This window comes from Drosophila suzukii, chromosome 3 (assembly GCF_043229965.1).
Source record: "Drosophila suzukii chromosome 3, CBGP_Dsuzu_IsoJpt1.0, whole genome shotgun sequence".
In the NCBI taxonomy this organism is placed as follows: Eukaryota; Metazoa; Arthropoda; class Insecta; order Diptera; family Drosophilidae; genus Drosophila; species Drosophila suzukii.
The window spans coordinates 10,219,844-10,239,709 of record NC_092082.1 but is presented as its reverse complement, the minus strand read 5'-3'; the positions used below and the strand labels follow the sequence as shown (position 1 = coordinate 10,239,709).

Sequence of the window (19,866 nt, the reverse complement as noted above, 5' to 3'; positions counted from 1 at the left end):
TTTATGCACAACGTCTATAAGAGGTGAGCGGGGGAGGGGGAAATAGATAGAGAAAGGGGGGAGCTCAGGAAGGGGGGTTGGTTTTTCCGGGGGCTATATAGACTATAAGTAACATTTAGAGTCGTTTGGGGGCAAATATTGCAGTGTTTCTGGGTTTTTGGGGTAAGTGAAATCAAAAATTAAGGTGAATTTATTTTCGTATCTCCATTTTAGCCAGGCAAAGGAAAATTCGAATAAAGCAAGTCTTGTGTGTGTGTGAGTGAGTTAGCAATATTCTAGAGAGACAGAGAAGGAGACAGAGCAATTGGAGTGTGTGTCTGTGTGTGTGTTTGTATGGCTGTGTGTGTGTGTGTCTCTAAATGAAAGTGAATGTGAGTGTGAGTGTCCGTGTTTAAGGTTGTTGTTGTTGTTGTTCCTGTTGTAGTTGTTTTGTTGTTTTTGTGAAATGAGTGGAAAAAGTCATTTGTAAGCCAAACGATTTATGTACACATTTATTCCTGCAGTTGAGACCATCATTCAAGGAAAATGTTCATGTGCGTGCCTTAAATGCAAATTCATTGAACAGGGTCGCCCGTTATAAAGGACACGAAAATTTCCAGCGTTTTTAGCTGCTTTGTTCCAGGATTTCAGCCTCTAGAGTTGTCATATTATATATGTTATTATCCTTGGTTATGTTACGGGTTCGGATTTCAATTGAGCGGTGTTTTTGTGGGGGGAGGTTTATCAGAAAGGGGTTTTTATAACAAAGGGGGTCTTTGAAATCGCATACTCGCCAATGAAGGTGGATAGAACAGGGGCGGAACAGAAACGAGTAACGAGTAACTAGTAACGAGAGTACTTACCAGGAACAAGCTAGGTAACCAATCGCTGCAAATAGCCAATAGAACAAAACAGAAAGCAGACTACGAATGATATCTTACCTAACCTCGGATGGGTTACTATCGAGTGCGATTTTTTAAGTATATATAATTTTTTGGCAACTTGGCAGCCTTCATGTCTGGGTCACCCCTTTAAATGACCCAAACTTGAGGGCTCCAAGTCGCAGAAACTCACTTGTATCTCTCAGATACTTTTATGTTTTTTTGACGCACTTTCTTCGATTCTGTTTTTTTTTGCTATCGGGGCTCTGTTGTCTCGAAGAATCTTCGTGGGGGGCTGCGTCTTCTGGCTGTTGATCGACGACTTGTTGAACCATATTTACAGTGTTTTGTGTCTGTTCTTATTTTTTCGTACTTGTTTTTTGATTCAATTCAATCGCGAGTCAAGCCAGGTGTGGCGCAGGGCATGCTGGTTTCGTTTTTTGATTGTTTTTGATGCGCTCCCTCTTTTTATTTATTTGATAATAGATTTTTTTTTTGATCGTTCTACTCGTACCCTGGTTTGATTTTGATTTGATTTAGGTGCGTTGTTTTTTTTTGATTTGTACATATTTTTTTCGGTTTGCGATTTTTGCAGCTTGCAGTTTTGCATTTTGGCGGAAGCTGGGCGTATATTGATATCTGGGTACCATTTCAGGTTGAAGTGTGTTCGAATTGCTCGTCTCGGGTGCTCGAACACAAACTCAACCTGAGTCGGCTATTATAATAGATAGAGATGATGGGCATATGTACGAGAGCTCGTACATATGGAGAGGCTTTTGGAGGATGGTATTTGGTTTCTTTTTGTCATTTTTGGCTGAAGCATGCTTCGATTCTAGGTGCGAGGTGCAAAACAGTTTTTTTTGGGGGGACAGGTGGGACGTTGGGGGTTCAATTTTCGTGCCTTTACGCTCGATTCACAGGCGCGTATCTATGAATTTGCATACATTTTCTTTGGATGACAGTTTTTCTTTGTATTGAAAAATTAACAAGAACATACAAATACGAAAAAAGAGATTTGTTTTCTTTTGGGTTTCTTTGCAGTTTCTTTTCTTTTCTTTTCTTTCTTATTCTTTTCTTTTTTTCTTTTCTTGCTGTTGTTGTTGCTGTTTGTTGGAGTTGTTGTTGTAGTTGTGGGTGTAAGTTGTTGCTTGAGAATTGTTTTAGTTGTTAGATAGTTAGAGAGAAAGTTAAAGTTAGCATTACGGCGGGGTCAGCACCGAAGCTTGAGATATATATGTAGGGATAATTTTGGAAAATTCTGATTATTCAAAAGAGAGAGTTAGCTACCGAATATGTATTATAAGAAAAGCATATATCAAACTTCTTTTACTTTACTCAGGTGCCCGACCCCTTTTACAGTGCCACAGGTGCAGTGCATTTCAGCATTTCCCTATGGATAGACTTTTTCTGGTCCTTTGGCTCCATAAGAAATGTGAAATATTTTTAAGTTTAAGTTTAAATAGATATTAAACTACTGTGGATTGGGGCAAAACATAGCTGCGTTTTTAATAGGCCAGATTAGATATATATAAATTCAGTAAGTAATTTCTCAAGACGCAGATCGTTTTGCCAAGGAAACTAGTGTGTATTATATTTTCTTTTTGGATGTATCTGCAAGATTGTTTTGCACAACGCTAAGCGTGGCACGGAAAGCTGGCAAAAGTGTGGGTTAAGTAACGTAAAACTGAAAGCTGACACGCAACTTGGCCAGTATTATTGAAATGAAAAGGGTAACGAAATCATAAATTCGGAATCCATACAGATCCACTGCCTGTGAGTGTGAGAGTGTGTGTGTTTTTGGTGTGATAGAGATAGAGAGAGTTATATGGGGAAAATCGTTTTGCTAATGGTTGTTTGGAATCGGTTTTTTTGGTTTTTTTTTAGGGGGGGTAGTAGTTTTGGTAGTTTCGGTAGTTGTTTGTTTACCCAGTAGACTGGCAAAGACCATAACGAAGCATGTTCCCAGATAGACGTCAATCGACTTGACGTACGAAATCTTTGGCAGCGCTGCATTTGTTGACGACATCAAAGTGGTCATTGTCAACACGGTTGTCACACCGAGCGCCACACGCGCCGGCGTTGCATTGCGATTGAGCCAAAATGATACCCATGATATAATAACGATCAGTCCAGAGGGTATGTAGATTTGTATAAGGTAGTAGCCCATCGAACGCACGAACTGAATTTCGCAGGCTAAACGCGAATAGTTGCCTGCCCGCGCCAATTGCGATTATTTGATTTTTTTTTTAGTTAGTTATTTCGAATTATAGTTTTTGGTTTGTTCAGCGTGTTTTTGAAAAGAGGGAGAGAGAGAGAGTAGAGAAAGATACAAAAATATTATTAGTACTTAGTTCGCTAAAATGTATTTAGTTTTGCAAATATTTACAAACAATATTGCTGGCAGAGTTGGCAAATCATCGATTGTTATTCCAAATTGATGGAAGTTTATGTTGAATCTTACGGATTATTAATTTAAACCTCGATGTTTTGCCATCTCTGATAATAGGTATTCATCACCAAAAATAAATACACAAAACTAAACTTAGAACTTCAAAAGTAAACGTAACAGAAACTCTAAGAATAGAATAAATAAATTAAGTATGAGCGCATTTTTATGTGAAATTATGATTGGCTGGCACCTTCCTGAAAATATTGTTAGTTTCGAACTATACGACGCTTCGTTATCAGGCAGGCAATACTTCAATAAACATATATTCATGTACTTAAATATGGGCTATAAACGAAATGGCATGTTTTCAAGTCAAAGCTAAGGTCAAAAACTAAACTTGAGAAAATAATCTAGGCATTCCACATTTATCCTTGCAGAAGGTCCAATTTATTGTAAGCTGAGAAATATGATAAACGAGTTTTATAGATAAATTTTACTTAATTTACCAAGCATTCTGCAAGGATGCCTTCGCTTCGACTAAACCGAAGCAAATTATCGTTGTTATTAAAAAATGAAGTAATGTTTTATTAGATGGTTAGTCACAAATACTTGAGGAACAGAAGTGGCTTGCATTAGAGTAACTAAAACTGACCGCAAATCTCAAGAAAAGAGGTAAATAAAACGATAAGAAATATGAGTAGAGGCAGCTAGTCTAAGACCTAAAAAGGAGCATTTGAATTGCCTGCAATTTGTGGCTATTTGTCTATAGTTATATTTATTTTTTTTAAGGATTTTGTAAAAGAAACTTTATAAGATGAGAGCATGCTTGGGAGGGCGTTTTGTATTTTCGATATATATGTATATATATTTTTTGTTGGATATTTTTAACTTGTTATATATAAATATATATATATATTTAGTATGTATAAATGGTATTGAACTTTTCGTTGTCTTTCGTTCATTAATTTTGCAAATGATTTAATTCTTTTTGCGTATGGGAGAGTTGATTGGAATTAATTAATTTATGTTGCATAACTTTTTCGATTTTGGATTTTAAAATTAATGCTTTTGTTTGCAGTTGTTGTTCTTGATTTACAATACAGAAGGTTCGGTGTTGATTGTTTTTAGTTGTTGTTTGATTATGCTAATGAGTTTCGATAGCGTTTTAAATTACTGGTAAATACGTTTGTAGATAGCTGATGTTGTTGGTAGTAAAAACTAATTTCGGTGACTAGTTAATAAAATTATGTGTTCCGTGTGTGAGTGTGAGTATGAGTGTGGGTGTTTTGGCAGCTTAAAAAATTGGTTGATTATGTTGTAATAATGTCAGGCATAAATCAAAAGCATGATTTACTAAGGAAAAGCCATATTCATATTTGCTATATCGATTACTTTATATTCTCGTTTTTTTTTTGCATAAGATTATTTTCACTTTGCTTATTTGGTTTTATAATACAAAGGTCGCTAGGTGAATTGTTTTTCAATCTCATATTGATTTCTTTTTGATTTGGTTTGACTTTTGTCGTTTTTTGCTTGGCATTGCCAATGATAAAAATTGGGTTTGTTTGCTTCGTTTATTTTTTTAGGTTTCTGTACTTGTCATGGTTCGCTGTAAAGTATGAACTTATGAGCGTTGAAATCAAGGCGGAATCAACTGAGATTTGTAAAATAAAAGTAAGCAGAAAGGAAAATCATTTGATGAACGAACTAAATTGGAAAATTGTTGCTAGCTTGTAACATGCGTTGAATTTGCGTTTAAAGATATATGAACAGTATCCGGTAGGTTCGAGTACGAGTAAAAGTGGGAAAAGACTGAGACTTGGTCTCAGTCCATATCAGGCTGTCTAGAGTCTAGACTATGAAGTGGGCTAATGTTGAATGCTTTTGTTAATATTATAGTTATTTTAATTGTTAACGTTATTGCTTTTGGTATTCGGTATGCTATGGATTAGATTAGTTGATGAAACAAACGCTAGCTAAAAGGAAAGTAAATTAGGTAAAAATCTTAAGATGCTTAGCATGCATTTTCCATATCGGCGATTGAGTCTGCTTCAAGCACAATCTCTCTGATTGATCCAATCAGATGGTGCTTGAAGGAGGCTTTTCAATTTCACCGATACTTAGCCCAAGTTATTTGGCAAGCCTGTTTGATTGAATTTGGAGAACTTTGTACAAAATGCTGCTTGAAAATTATTTCGAATTTGAGAAACGAAAAGAGGAAAGAAATCAACGAAATAAAGAACCTGAAGATTAGAATTGAATCGAAAACGTAAGATCAAAACGATATATTTATATATTGTAGTTATATATAGATAAGTCATCAGCGGTATTATCGTAAATATATATAGGTAAAAGTAAAGTTTTTAAAGAAAACCGGTAACCGTCTACAGGTACCTGTGGTAAGACTGATTTCCATAGCTCTTTGGCGATGACCCAAGACCTTAAATTGGGGCAGCGAAACCTCACTCGAGACACCGACCGAGTTGGGGCCTTCGTTCCATTTATAGCGGATGTCACGCATCGTGTAGCCGACTATATATGGTGTATATAGTTGGGTTGTAGTTATAGTTGGTATTGTTGTATTCGTTGTAGTTGTTGTTATGTTTGCAAGTTGCAATTTGTACAGTTTGGTGTTTGGTTTTCGGTTTTTTGGGGGTTTTTGGTTTAGTTTTGTTAGGCGAGTTTATATTACAGTTGTTGTTGTTGTTGTTGTAGTTGTTGTTGGCACAGTTCGGTGGTGAGGTTGTCGTTGTTGTAGACGAAAAATATGCATAAAACAAAAAATACATTTCGTGAGACTATTAATAAGTTCTATTCTATAATAGAAAATTTCATAAACAATTAAATACAATTCATTCGTCGTGTGTTTTCTTTTTATTTGTTATAATATTTTGTTTCATTTTTGGTTAAACATTGTCGATTCGGTTTGTTGCATTAATAGTCTCATTCAGAACTTGTCGCTTTAAGTGTTGTTCAAAAATATATTTTTTGATTTATTCCATCAAGAAGAAACTCTAAGATTATTAATGGTTGTTCGTATATTACAATTGCGCTAAAAATGCATTATATTAGTTAGATTTCCATTGGCAAAGCGTAAACTAGGTTAAAGATTGAGGAGCTTTCAGTAGGCACGCTCTGGTTGACTTACAGCTACTGTTTGTTCTTATTGGCAGTAGTAGGGTATGCTTAAGACTAGAAAACTTATATATTATAGCATATCTAATTGTTTCGGTGTCAGAAATGGGTGCTCTTGTGTCTTCTGTTTAAAGGTTAAGGCTTTTACATTGTTCTCGGGCCTTAACCTAAGTAGTTTCTTAGTTTTAATTAGCGTTTTAGTCGCTTTTGCCTACCCAAGCAAACGAAACTGGACTCTCTTGCGACTCGAAACGAACTGAAACTGGAACGGAAACGGAAATGGAGCAACCAGTAATCATAATCGCTGGACCTAACTAACGCTCACTACGTCACTAACTGCTGCTTTACTGATCGGTTAATTAAACGAAAGAAACGTAAAGGTAAAGAAATAGAAGAATAGAGAATAAACAACAAATCAACGAGTAGTCACAACAGAGGTTAGTAGAGGACACTTCAAACACAATATATATATGTTTATATGTGGTTTAGATGGGAGGTTGGTTTTGATTGTATCTGGTTAGTAGCACAAGTTACGGTTAGCACTCGATAAAAAGAGTTATAGGCAAATATATGTATATATTGGTGAAGGAGAAGTAGAAGTAGACGGAAAAGAACGAAAAACTTTGGTTGGTTAGAGGTGCGTGTTTCGGTACTTGGATATGCGCTAACCCTTTTTGGAAACACAAAATCAAAATACGATTACGAAAATCCATTATGACAAACGCAAAACGGATAAAAGTTCATTGAAAAATGCTTGTCAAAAACAAAGGAAATGGTAATGTGATTATATTGATGTTACTTATTTTTTTTGCATATATAGATATATTTTTTTTTTTGGTTTGTTATGATTTTTTAATGTATGGGGGTACCTGTGGTTAGGTTTATTTCGGTCGCCCTCTGCCTGTGTCCCAAAACTCGGAACTGCGGTAGTTCGACCTCACTGCTCATGCCAACACTACTCAGTCCATCTCTCCAGAAATATCGGATATCTCGCATCGTGTAACCGACTTCATGTTGTTGAAGATCATTGTTGTTGGATTGTTGTAGTTGTTGAGTAGTAGTTGTAGTAGTAGTAGTTGTTGTTGTTGTTGCAAAAAGGGGGTTCAGTAGTTAATTAATTGATGTTATTGTTTGTTTGTTCTGTTTTGGGTTTGGTGTTTGTTGGTTTCTGGGACTTATACACAGAATACTTGACTCACACACTCGATGTTGGTCTTGGAATATAAAAGATTCTTATAAATAGGGCGAGTGTGACTGTGTGGCATTTCTTGGAACCGATTTCTGTGACAAGTTTTTTGACAAAGAAATTCTAAACGTAAATGATATTCATATCGAACGTATATACAATATATAGATCTTAAGCAAAAGCGTGCTGTGTATGGGTTTTGACTTACAGTAGAGTAGTATAATAATAAACTTAAGCTAGTTCGGGTTTTCAAGGGAATAATTCGAGTGAAAGACAGAGGCAGAAAATTATGGAAGTATCTTTTTCGGTTTCACAAGGATCATCGTATACTATTCATGGGGTGGAGCCTTCTGCGGTTGCTGAAATTGAGAAGGCGACCGAAAACCAACCAATCTTCTGCATGATTTCAGCGCCATGATATTGTGAACTGTTGATAGTGATATTTTATTATTACTGATACTGGTTGATAGCTGTTGGGTAAAACATTCGGGTAGATGCAGATAATAATGCACATGAACTGGGTTTACATGTGACACTTGAACTTTTATTTCGGGTGGTTTCAAAAAACAAACGTAAATGACTTAAAATTTCTGAGGTGGAGAGGCTTGAACTATTTGAGTAATTGAATGAGTTGGTTGGTGGGGCGTGGGGACAAATTTTGATTGAACAAAAAATGCACAATGAACTTAAGAGGGATATTCGAAATAAAAATTAAATCTATCGAGAGCTAAGATTGCACACAAATTCCTTGTCGCCTAACCTCTGCCTGAAGACAATTTAATTGACGTAAATTCAATTCGATTTCCTGCTATTTGTGGCAGCATAATTGCTCTGTTCGCAATTGTTCATATCAAAGGCGACTTAATTGCTTTTTCCTCAATCGAATTTGTCTATGTGTGTGTGTGTTTTGTATCTGTGGCACTTAAAATTTACTTGCTTGCATTTTAATTGTTTCGGTTTGGTTTGGTTTGGTTTGGTTTCTTTCACATAAGCTTGTTTTCGATTTTCTGCCCACACCGAACAAACAGCGCACGGCCTTTGCTTGAGAGTTGAGCTCGGCATTTTTGGAGTGGCCAAAACCGAGTGCAGATGTTGGCCAAAAGGTGCAGGCTACTGGCTAAAATAACAGGTATTTGCAAAGCACTCGACAACACTGTATAATTGAGCAATTTTCTGGGCCAAAAAACACTTTATTTTGGCCACTCCCCTGCCGACATTCTGAATGAGTTGATTTCTTGTTTCACATATTGCTTTGATCACATGGTTCATTGACAATTTTCACAATTTTATCATGATCATCATATTTTGTTATAATTATTTGGCTAAAATTCAGTAGTTAGTCAGTTCAATGTACTTACAGCTTTCGATTTCAATGTGGCACAGCTGGCGATCCATGGGGAAATATTGTAGATTCATCGGACACGATGCGGTAATAGTCAATCTAAGTGGATTATTTCACATTTTTTTCGGTTTTTGGTTATGGGGGAAAGAGAGATTATACGATTAGTGGCGAATTCATGGGTAACCAGGTGTACATCAACAAACAAACGAGCAGAGGGTTCAAAAAAATTACATTCTATATTATATACACACAACATTTACGAAGGGTTGTTTGGGGGCTGGGGGTTATTCAAGTCATTACATATACAGAGCGAGTTCAATTGGATATGAGCTATTTGTTATATATATTTTTGCTGCTGTTTGGTAAGTGAGAGATACTTTGAGTGGCAGTTTAGTTGTAGATAGTGAGGCGATTGGCTCTTACGCAGGGTTTAACATTATTTGGCTTACTTATTTTGTCGTTGGTTTAATTATTTAGTTGCTTATAGCTACGAAAACTAAACGCTACTCATACTTATTTGGTGGCTGTTGCTTATTGTCTGCTGGGTTTTGTGGCGATTTTGGACAGATTCTTGTTTAAAGGTAGTAGAAAAAAGAGCGCCCAGTAGCCGAGCTACTTCGGCCAGTCAAACCTTTTTGCGGTGTCAAAAACACGTAAGACAGAAGGTACCTTCGATAGTCATGCGATCCCTGCTTTTCGATGGTTTTGGTTGTCGTCTAACGATTCTTGATCTTGATATTTGATATTTGATTCTTGTGGTTGTTGTGGGGGGAAATGCGTTTGTATCTTTCATGAGCCACACAATTGGGGATGTCGAAGTGATGGATAGTATAGTTCCATCCTATCGATGGTATGAAATGATTTATGTTTTCATCAGCCAATCGGGTTTGAATGTGGCCACAAATATTGTTACCATCATAAAGTAAAACTTAAAATACAATTTCATAACGATATACATTTAAAAATCGATACAATCGATAGCACCGATAGTACAATCGCACAGTTTGCACCTCTAACCGATGACTTTCATGAAATGTACAAATCATTAGAAGCTGCATCGCTCGAAATTTGCCAACTTTCTTTCACTTTCACTTGCCAATTGAACTCACTTGATTAGTTTTAATCGCTTGGAAGAAAACTCGTTTTCGTTCTGTAGAAATTTTCCATTTTCAATTAGATTTAGTAAATTACAACATCGATTTTTACACACACAGAAAAAAAGTTAGTTGCAAAAAGGGCCAAAACGATAATGTTAACGATAGAGTAGAATGTTTGAAGTATATTTCTTTTTTGGTTGTAGGTTGTTGGTTTTTGGTTTAGGTTGGTTTTGTTAGGGTTTGTTTTGGTTGTAGGGTTAGTTGTAAAATAGTAAATACACATACACATATACAGACAATTAAAAATGTTAATGTTCGCTTTCATTGAGAGCGTAGAGTTTGGGAGTTGCAGTAGTTGAGTTGGTTTTTACCTAATACTTCTTGTTATCGATCCAGAATGATGCACTCGTATGAATTCATTACTGGTTGTTGCAATGTGAAAATATGATTGTTTTTCATTTACAAAAAAGGTGTCAGGTACCCAAATATTCTTAATGAACTCTGATCCAACCGATAGTGTTTCTACACCAGGTCGTTTTCTATACGCTAAACGAGGATCGGTCCAAAATTGACGAAAGTAAAAATCCAATGTGAAGTCCTATTCAATTCACAATTCGATTCAATTCGATTCGATTCGATACGGTTTTCGGTAAATTGGGGGAAAGGTAGCAGAAAGAGATTGAGAGGTTATTCATATTAGTAAACATCGGCAGTGAGCACTTACGTAACTAGTTAACTAAAGGACTAGTAACTAAAAGTTTTGTGTGTTTTTCAAAATTTATTTTGATGAACTAAAAAAAATTCATAGAGAAATCGATAGAGAGAATTTGTGAAAACTAGGTGGAAAGTTATATTTTCTTTTGGGCACAACAGATACACTTAACAAACACACAAAGAAAGAAACTTGCGTCAAATGGAAACCAAGGAAAATTCATAACGTGCAACAATTTCATTTTGTATTATCAATTTATACAGGATAGGAAAGATGGGACTTAAAGAGGGGGGGTCTCCAGACAACATGCAAAAACATCGAATTGAAACTTTATACAGCGTTTTTTGGGATGTGGGGACGGTAATGAGATCTCCAGAATAAACGAAAAGTAACTGAATTAAATGAAATCACTAAGCTTATTTACATTAGCAATATAGAAGAAGGGGTCTCGGGATCTCGGGTAAGCATTTAAGTAGTACAGAAACCTCTCACAAATATTCGTATGGATTCGTTGCTGTGATTGTGAAGTAGCTTGGCATTTTTCTGGCTACTAACAGGGGTTGTTGGGTTATTATTACTAGACTACTACGGCATCTATGGCAACAGGCTGGCAGGTTGTTATTTGTACGCTTTATACAGTATACAGTATACAGTTGGCTTTTTGGCTTGGCTAGGCTCTTTTGTTTCAGCTGTTCTTGTTCTGCTTTTTGTGCCTCGAAGCTAAGCGTTTTGGGCTACGATTGGATTGTTTAGAATCGGAGTCGATTGGGGGATTGGATTGGTTTGTAAAACGACAAACAATTTGCTTGTGTTTGCTCTGTATCTGTGTGTGTATCTGTTTGTGGGTATGGGTGGCGGATTGTGTGTGTGTATGGGTATTGTTTTTTTTTTGGGGGCGGATAAGGACAACTACTCGAGTTGTTTCTCTCAGTCTTGCATATCATTATCTTCAAGCGCGTCACGTGGCCGACAAGGAACCAAAAATTAAACGGAAAAGCATGTAAATGTAAATGTTAAAGGTAAATGCAAATGCAAATGTAATAATAATAGTAGTTGTTGTTGTTGTTGTAGCTGTAGTAGTAGCAGGTAATAACATTTGTAAGTAGTTATAAATATTTATAGGGCGCTCACTGCTTGCTTTTTGGGTACTTTGCCAGTACTTTAACGCACGCTGAGAGGTGCTAGCTGGTACATATGTGTGTCTACATGGCGTATACGTATTTTCTATATGGCTATGTGTTTTATTTATAATGCGAAAATTGCACACGGTTCTCGTGGGTTGCCTGCAATCTTCTCCTGGCTTTATTCTAGCAGATTTGGTTTCCACTCGGTTTCTGGCACGCCCAAAACACAAAAACTCAAACACAAGACTGGACTTAAGAACGAATCAAAACTCAAGCGTAATCGAAAAACGGAAATAAAATATTGTGTGGACTATGCAATTTTCATAACTCTTTTTTTTTTGGGTTAGTGGGGTTTTTGGCTTTGCAAAAAGGGTTTCTGGGGGTCAACCTGGATTTTTTGGTATTTTTATATTCTTGGCACACACACAAAACCAACTCTAAATACGAATACTTATGTGCATGACGGTATTTATAGATAGTTCACAATTAACCCCAAACGTGAGCGGTTCAATCGAGTTGTTTGTTTTATTTTTATATATCTCTTGATAGTATACCATTTACAATTTACATATGTATAGATATGTGTGTGTATGGTGTATATGTATATTTGTTCCTTGTTACCATTTTTTTTTTCACTGGCTTTCTGTTTGTAACCTCATGTCATGTTGATTTTAACTGCCTCGCTGCTCGGCTGAGTTTGGATTGGATTGAATTGGACGGGTTGTCTCTTGTAATTTTGTTACAGTTTATGCAGGGAAACAAAATTAAGTATAAAAGTATGTCATTTAAGAAGGTTTTGTTCTTGAATTTTACCTATGAATTATATTAAGCATGGTTGATTTATAAATTTTATTAAAAAAACGATTAAAATTTGTTAAAGTTATTTTAAAATTAATAATGGAACTATTTATTTAATAGTTATACTTTACTTTACTTTACTTTATAAATATTAAAGTTTATCAATTAAGAAGGTTTTGTTCTTGAATTTCACCTAAAAATTATACAAGGCATGGTTGGTCTAAAAATTTAAAAATGGTAGAAAGGGTCTATATACAGTTTTTTTAAAGATAGCCTAAAATTTTTAATGAAAATATTTTTTTAATAGGTATACTACTTTATTTAAAAACATTTATTTGTTCTCAATGTTCCTAGTTCAATAATGCTTACTATCAGTCATGATATCAATAGATAAATTTCTTCCTAGATTTTTTTTTCTCAGTGTACTGGTATCTGCTACCGTGTCTATGTGTGTGTACGCGTGTTGTTGTTCTTGTTTCGGTTTGGCATTGGCTCAGTTTATTATACCCGTTACTCGTAGAGTAAAAGGGTATACTAGATTCGTCGGAAAGTATGTAACAGGCAGAAGGAAGCGTTTCCGACCCCATAAAGTATATATATTCTTGATCAGGATCACTAGCCGAGTCGATCTAGCCATGTCCGTCTGTCCGTCTGTCCGTCTGTCCGTCTGTCCGTCTGTCCGTCTGTCCGTCTGTCCGTATGAACGCTGAGATCTCGGAAACTATGAGAGTTACAATACTGGGATTAGGCACGCAGATTCCTGAGATTCCTGCGCAGCGCAAGTTTGTTTCAGTAGAGTGCCACGCCCACTCTAACGCCCACAAACCGCCCAAAACTGTGGCTCCTACAGTTTTGATGCTAGAATAAAAATTTTAACTGAAATGTAATGTTCTCATCAATACCTATCGATTGACCTAAAAAAAAGTTTGCCACGCCCACTTTAACGCCCACAAACCGCGAAAGCCTGTGACGCCCACAATTTTTATGCTAGATAAAAAATTGTAACTGAAATGTATTCGTCTCGTCATTACCTATCGATTGACTCAAAAAAAAGTTTGCCACGCCCACTTTAACGCCCACAAACCGCAAAAACCTGTGACGCCCACAATTTTCATGCTAGATAAAAAATTTTAACTGAAATGTATTGGTCTCGTCAATATCTATCGATTGATCCAAAAAATTTGCCACGCCCACTCTAACGCCCATAACGCTTAAATCTGTATACCGCCGGTAGGTGTCGCATTTTAATCTCGCTTTGCTGCTTGCATATCTCCATTTAGCTGAGTAACGGGTATCTGATAGTCGAGGTACTCGACTATAGCGTTCTTCCTTGTTTTTGAATTATTTTCATTAGCAGCGTAGCAATTCTGTTATTTTACCGGGTCGCAAAATGTGGAAATGAAAAATTGTCATGATCGGGCTGAAAATGGACATGTTGTTGTTGCTCTTGTTGCTTATATCCTTGTTAACGTGTTTTCTTTGCTGCATTGTTTACGGCAGTATGTTCGTGTTTACGTTCGTGTTGGGCATGTTATTTTCGCATAAATTGATTGCCAAAGCCAAACGGTGCGATTGTGTTGGTTGTACTGTGTCATACGAATATTTCCTTAAGGTAAAAACGGTGAGAGTGTGTTTTTTTAAATGTGTATGCAGCAAAAGTGCAGCAAAATTCGTGTGTTTGTGTAAGTGAATTCCCATTAAGTGCAGTTTTTGCAACTTTTTCAACGAAATCTTTAGAGTTCTTGGTAATTTTCGTGTGCGCCAATTGAGGTGATAATCTTCCTTCTGTCAGATGCTCTCTTTTTGTCACACTCAATGATACTATAGGTATATGAAAGTCAGACGATAAAAATGAATAAAAAATGACCAAAATTAAATAAAAATAATGAGTATATCCATAGTCCTACAATTTTATATTTTTATGTATGCAAATTTAACCCCGAGGCTATAAGTTTATTAAATGATTTTGAAAAGCTCTTTAAAATTTAATTAAAAACATAACCAATAAGAACGTGCGGCGTACAGAGAATGGATAATTTTATAGTTATTTTTGGGAAATATATTAAAATCCAATATTATTTTATAGAAGAAACTTTAGAATACAATGAAAATTAATTAGGATTTCTGATTATTATCTTTCTGAAAGAGTAAAATCAAGGAAAACGAAAACACAGAAACAGGCATAAATGAGTAGTCCCTTGTACGAGTAGGCTAAGTCCATATATCGTTTGACGAACACACCGACACCGAGCTTGATTATATGCTATATATGCTGTGTGGATTATGATATTCATTCATATTCATCTTGTTAACAAATACGCATGCGCGCAGCCTTTGTCAATGCGGCCGCTGTGATTAATTTGATTTTAATATTTTGCATTTGACCAGATCACAACAAACAGAATGACGGTTATAATGGGAGTATAGGTATAGGGTTGATATATGAATATGGCATAAATATCTCTCGTTTCTCTGAGGGCGGGGGGCGGGGTTTTGGGGGAGGCCCATCATAGTGTCAGTGTGTATGTGGGTGTGGAATGGATGAACTTTGGCCATGTACTCGATGGGGCGATAAATAAAGATTTATACAGCAATTAGATTGATTGACTTTATCGCAGTTACTGCTTTCCATGAAAATTCCGAAATGGAGGGCAAAAAAAACTGAAGCTGAACAAATGGAAATGGCATTTCAAAGCGTCAAAAGTTGAGAAGTAGATAGAGATAGCGAGAGTGTGGGCGAAAGAGAGAGCAGCACTTGGTCTGGACTCAAAGAGTAGCATCAAAATGTGTAGAATTTTGGGGTAATTTCAATGTAAGTACGTATATTTTTCGGTTTGCATTGTTCTGGCCGAGAAGCTTTTGTTTTTTTTGGAATGGAACAACAAACAATTTGCGAACATTATGGCCTATTGCTTAACATTGAAACGATAAACACAAAACGAATATGCAACATTGGACTTTAATAGTTGGCAATAGTTGGCATTGCAATAACGATTCGTTTCACACAACATTTAATTGGCAGAACTTTGTATATTTATATTGGTATATGTATATAGATATTGGTTTGCAGTTGGCTTTTCAATGGTCGAAACAAACACAATCTTAAGTGAATCAAAGTAATCGTAATGAATTTGTATGTCTTTAGCCAATTAGCGAAATTAAAAGGATAACAAATGCTAGGACACAAAATGAGCTTTAAGCAACAGAGACAGACATAGAGAAAGAGATAAACATATATAGTAAAAGAGACAGAGATATTTATAGAGAGAGATAGAGAGAGAGCGAGAGATAGTTACAGGTAAGAGGTAGAGACTGAGAGAAATTAAGAAGTATACGAGTAGATTTATGAATTTTTTTTGTTTGCTTTTACCAAAAAAAAATAGAAGGAACATTTGTTTTGTATCTGTGGTAAATTGTATTTTTTTGTTGTTGTTGTATTTTTATTTTTATTTGTATTTTTGGCATATATTTTTACGTATGTACCATGAGAACTTCCGAAACCGAACTGATACTGAGGACATACATTGTGACGCCAACCTCCACAGGGGGACCTGCAACATATACACACACACGGATTGATGGAATTTTCATTTTGCGTTTGGTATGGTTATACTGTAGTTGTTGTTGTTGTTGTTGTAGTTGTACATGTTAGATGTGGCTAAAACCCAAAATATTATATGAGAACTGAAACACACACACAGCGGTACGGTAAGAGTAACTAGTAATTGTTAATGGACGCAGTACGTTGACATATATTTCGCGTTTCGCTGCCTACTACCGGCTACCCTTTTCCTTGGGCTCGTCGGGTGCTGTTTAATTTCCATTAGCAAAATTAAATATATAAGGTACGGTTAACACTTAAATTGGCAAGCGGTGTGCATTGCTTTGCTGTTGTATTTTTGGCTATCTATTTGTTTGTTAACTAAATTTGTGTTTGATGCTTTTGCTTTTGCTGTTGCTTCTGTTTATTGCACGCGCCGAATGAAAACCAAATCAGTTGACTACTCGATGTTGTATCTTTTGTATTATGTATTTTCAGCTATACGAAAAAGAGTTGCAGTAGCTCAAAGGAAAAAAAACAAGTATTTCAAAAACAAAGGCGCCTATTAAATAAATATTTATTTTTTAAACTAGTGGACTATTTGGTTTTGAATAGCGGATTCACACACCATTTTTCGTTTGCATTGCTTATTTAGAAAGATTGATTGATTTGTTTGTGGGTTTTTGCGATTTGGCAGCAGTTAGGTTAGGAAATTTATCTTGAAGCTTGTTATGAGTTTTATGTGGGCCTACGAAAAAGAAGAAGAAGACAAAAAACAATACGCATGAAGTGAGAGGCAAGAGTTTTGCTTTTGGAATGTGAGGGGTTTTTCAAGATCCGGAAGGGTTGAAATGTTGATGGATTGTTGGTTACTGTGGCTGTTGTTGTGTGTGTGTGTGTGTGTGAGGTTTTCTTTATTTTCGGGTAATTTCGATGTGCTTGGCCAATTAGACATACACAAACACACACAGAGGTAAAAGTAACGGTGAGCACAGAAGAAAGTCATTTTGTAGAGCTTAAGGAACATAAAAAGCTTTTGCCAATCGTTGGATTTGATGGTTTTTGAGAGTTGACATTTGGTTTACAATGTGTTGACGATGTGAGAAAAATATCGTGGCAAGTACTATAACTTTTGGCCCTAAAAAATTCTTGGGTTTCTGGGTTCGTATGGCTCGTCAGCTCCTAACACAGACCTTGGCTAAAGTATTCATTTCAGGAAATTAATGCGAAATTGTTGGAAAGAAACACTAAAACACAGCGGCTATAAAACGAAACTAAACATTCGGAAGAGTTAGAGCTTGAGAGATTTGGTACCAAAAGGGTAACTGATAAGGAAATAATACAATATAAATAGAAGGAAACACAAGAGGTACGGGTGTGGATAAGATTCGCAAATAACGCTTTCAACTGGTGTACTTTGGTCAACGGTTAGAAATAATAGATTGTTCTATCTATATCAAAGAGTGTTCGGAGAGATAGTTCATACAAAGCAAAACAGTTGAAACAGTTGGTAGTTGGTAGTACCATGGAAATCAGGAAATAAAGACATTTGTGTGTGTGTGTGAGAGCAACAAACTAATGCGTTTAGTGGTACGATAAGGAAATGAAAACTCGAAAGAAAACTCCAACAACAAAGACCAAAGACAGAGAGATAGAGTTAGGAGTAGATAGATAAGTAGAGATAGAATGCGAGAGAGCGCTTAACGATAATAGAAAGGTACAAAGTTCAATTAGTTTGTACCATTTTCACTTCTGAGAGCGAGCTGATCGATAGCACATACATGGTGACTCCGACTTCGACAGGAGGTCCTGCAAACACGTTATGTTATAGTAGGTGTTACATAGCTACATAGTACGGTTAGGTATAAAGGGTTAGTCTAGTGTTATAGTTCTCGGATCCCAGATCCTAGATCCCACTGCGCCTCAACCTCCCTATATATATATATATTTTGGATACATTTTGGATACCGGGCTGTGCCCCCATTTGCATTTCGTTCAAGTCGCGTTGCGTTTTGGGTTTGCTCTTTAGCTGGGTAAGTGTAGCTAGATAAATGGGGTGTCCGGATATTGGTCTACTTACCACCATAATTGGGTCTTACTCTTTTGTCGTAACTAACACTAAAGGAGTCGAGTATAGCGGATATGTTTACGTCACCCAGCATGCTGCCACCGCCAGTTCTGTAAAAAGAGTATAGGTATTTTGTTATTAGTTTGATTTTAAATAATAATTGGGTCTACCAAAAAAGAGGTCTTTACATCAAAATCAGTTATTCTTCTTAAATGCTAGCATATGATGCCGGGTCAAAATAATTATTTTTAAAAATGGGTTAGTATCTTAAAATGGTAAGCTAAGTCTCTCCAACAAAGCAAAAAAAAAACATCAAAATATTCTAATATTCAAGGGAACAAGGCATTTTGTTAATACAAGAGATTTCAAATAGGAGTAAATCTCTTCAATTTATCGAAAATCATCACGAATCAAACCGAAACGATGTACGGTTATTAATAAACATTTTTAAAAAACATTATTATCTAAGCCTTAGGAATTACACTCAAGCAGAGGAAACTTTTAATTAAAAGACAACATAGTTCTGGCATAAGTTTAAAAGACAGCCTTCATTCATGTTTCTACGTCAATCATATTTTGCATACATATTCTTTCAAAGTTGGTTCGTATCTCGTGGCCAAAGGAGTTATTGATAAACCTAGTTCAACTGTATTGAGGGCGAGTGCCTATTTGCTGGGGGCATTTGTTGCTGTGCATCATTTCCATATGGAGCGTTCAGCGTTTCCTGGAAAAGCGGCTGACAGACGACACAGACATTGCGACTCGGCGGTCGTTGCAGGTTAAGTGTTCATGTGGCACTCTGTGTGGGTGTGCCACTTTCGCTTTATGCGGCATCAAGTGCGCCCCAACACGAGCGTTTGTATGTAATATTTATTGCATGTGCCTGGCAATGAAGGCACAAACATACGCCAGTTGCCAGTTGCCAGTCGCCAGGCACTTCAATGCCTGTTTATTTGCGTCTATTCTACGCTAAACTGTGCTATTAAAGCGCGTTTGTTGTTATTCCAACTCTGCGAAAGCCATTGGATACACAGCACTCGGAACTCGGAACTCAGGACCCGGGTCTCAGGAACCCGGGGTCCCCAGAGCGATGTGTGTGCGTGCTGGTGAGCAAAATCACAATTTAATAAAAGTTGCGCCTGCAAATAAACAGAAAACCCGACTTTTGTCTCCCGATGTGCGCCTGCGCGTTTTCCGGGGGTCTCACTGTCTCTTTTTTGGCTTTCATATATCCTGTTTGCCATCCATTTGTATCGGGATTGGAATATATATATATATCTATATATATGTATATGGGGAGTATTTCATCCAATTTGCACATTCGCAAGTCAATTGTTGTGGCTGATTTGTTGATTTGATGCGATTTTAATTTTGCAGCTCCCAAAAGTTGAACATAATTTTTGTAATCAAGCCTGGGCGTGCCGTGGCCCACACTTTCTCTCGCCATTTCTCTCCCCATTTCTCTCGTCCTTTCCCTGATTTCCTCTCTGGCTTCACTTGAGCTTTAACCCAAGTCGATGGCGGGCCATTGTGTATACGCAGCGTGGGCATCAAAGCGAAAGCCGACGGCAAAAATGGCAGCCTATTTATAAATATACGTATGAAAATACCCAC

At 36.6% G+C, this 19,866-nt stretch overlaps 1 protein-coding gene across 8 annotated transcripts in view; it reads right to left on the bottom strand.

Annotated features, from left to right (window-relative positions):
- Rdl (Resistant to dieldrin) overlaps nucleotides 1-19,866 on the bottom strand; it is a 35,430-nt gene that overhangs the window by 4,105 nt on the left and 11,459 nt on the right. For 4 of the 8 annotated variants that reach the window (XM_065864977.2, XM_065864980.2, XM_065864982.2 and 1 more), the window contains exons 3-8: nucleotides 18,265-18,362; nucleotides 17,926-17,993; nucleotides 10,381-10,607; nucleotides 8,929-9,011; nucleotides 7,254-7,391; nucleotides 2,787-3,071 (exon numbers count right to left, since the gene is read on the bottom strand). In XM_065864977.2, coding sequence (XP_065721049.1) covers nucleotides 2,787-3,071; nucleotides 7,254-7,391; nucleotides 8,929-9,011; nucleotides 10,381-10,607; nucleotides 17,926-17,993; nucleotides 18,265-18,362 — 899 coding nt within the window. Of the gene's footprint in view, nucleotides 1-2,786; nucleotides 3,072-5,643; nucleotides 5,782-7,253; nucleotides 7,392-8,928; nucleotides 9,012-10,380; nucleotides 10,608-16,126; nucleotides 16,195-17,925; nucleotides 17,994-18,264; nucleotides 18,363-19,866 lie in introns of all 8 variants that reach the window. The other 4 variants (XM_065864979.2, XM_036815015.3, XM_065864981.2 and 1 more) reach the window with 3 other exon arrangements.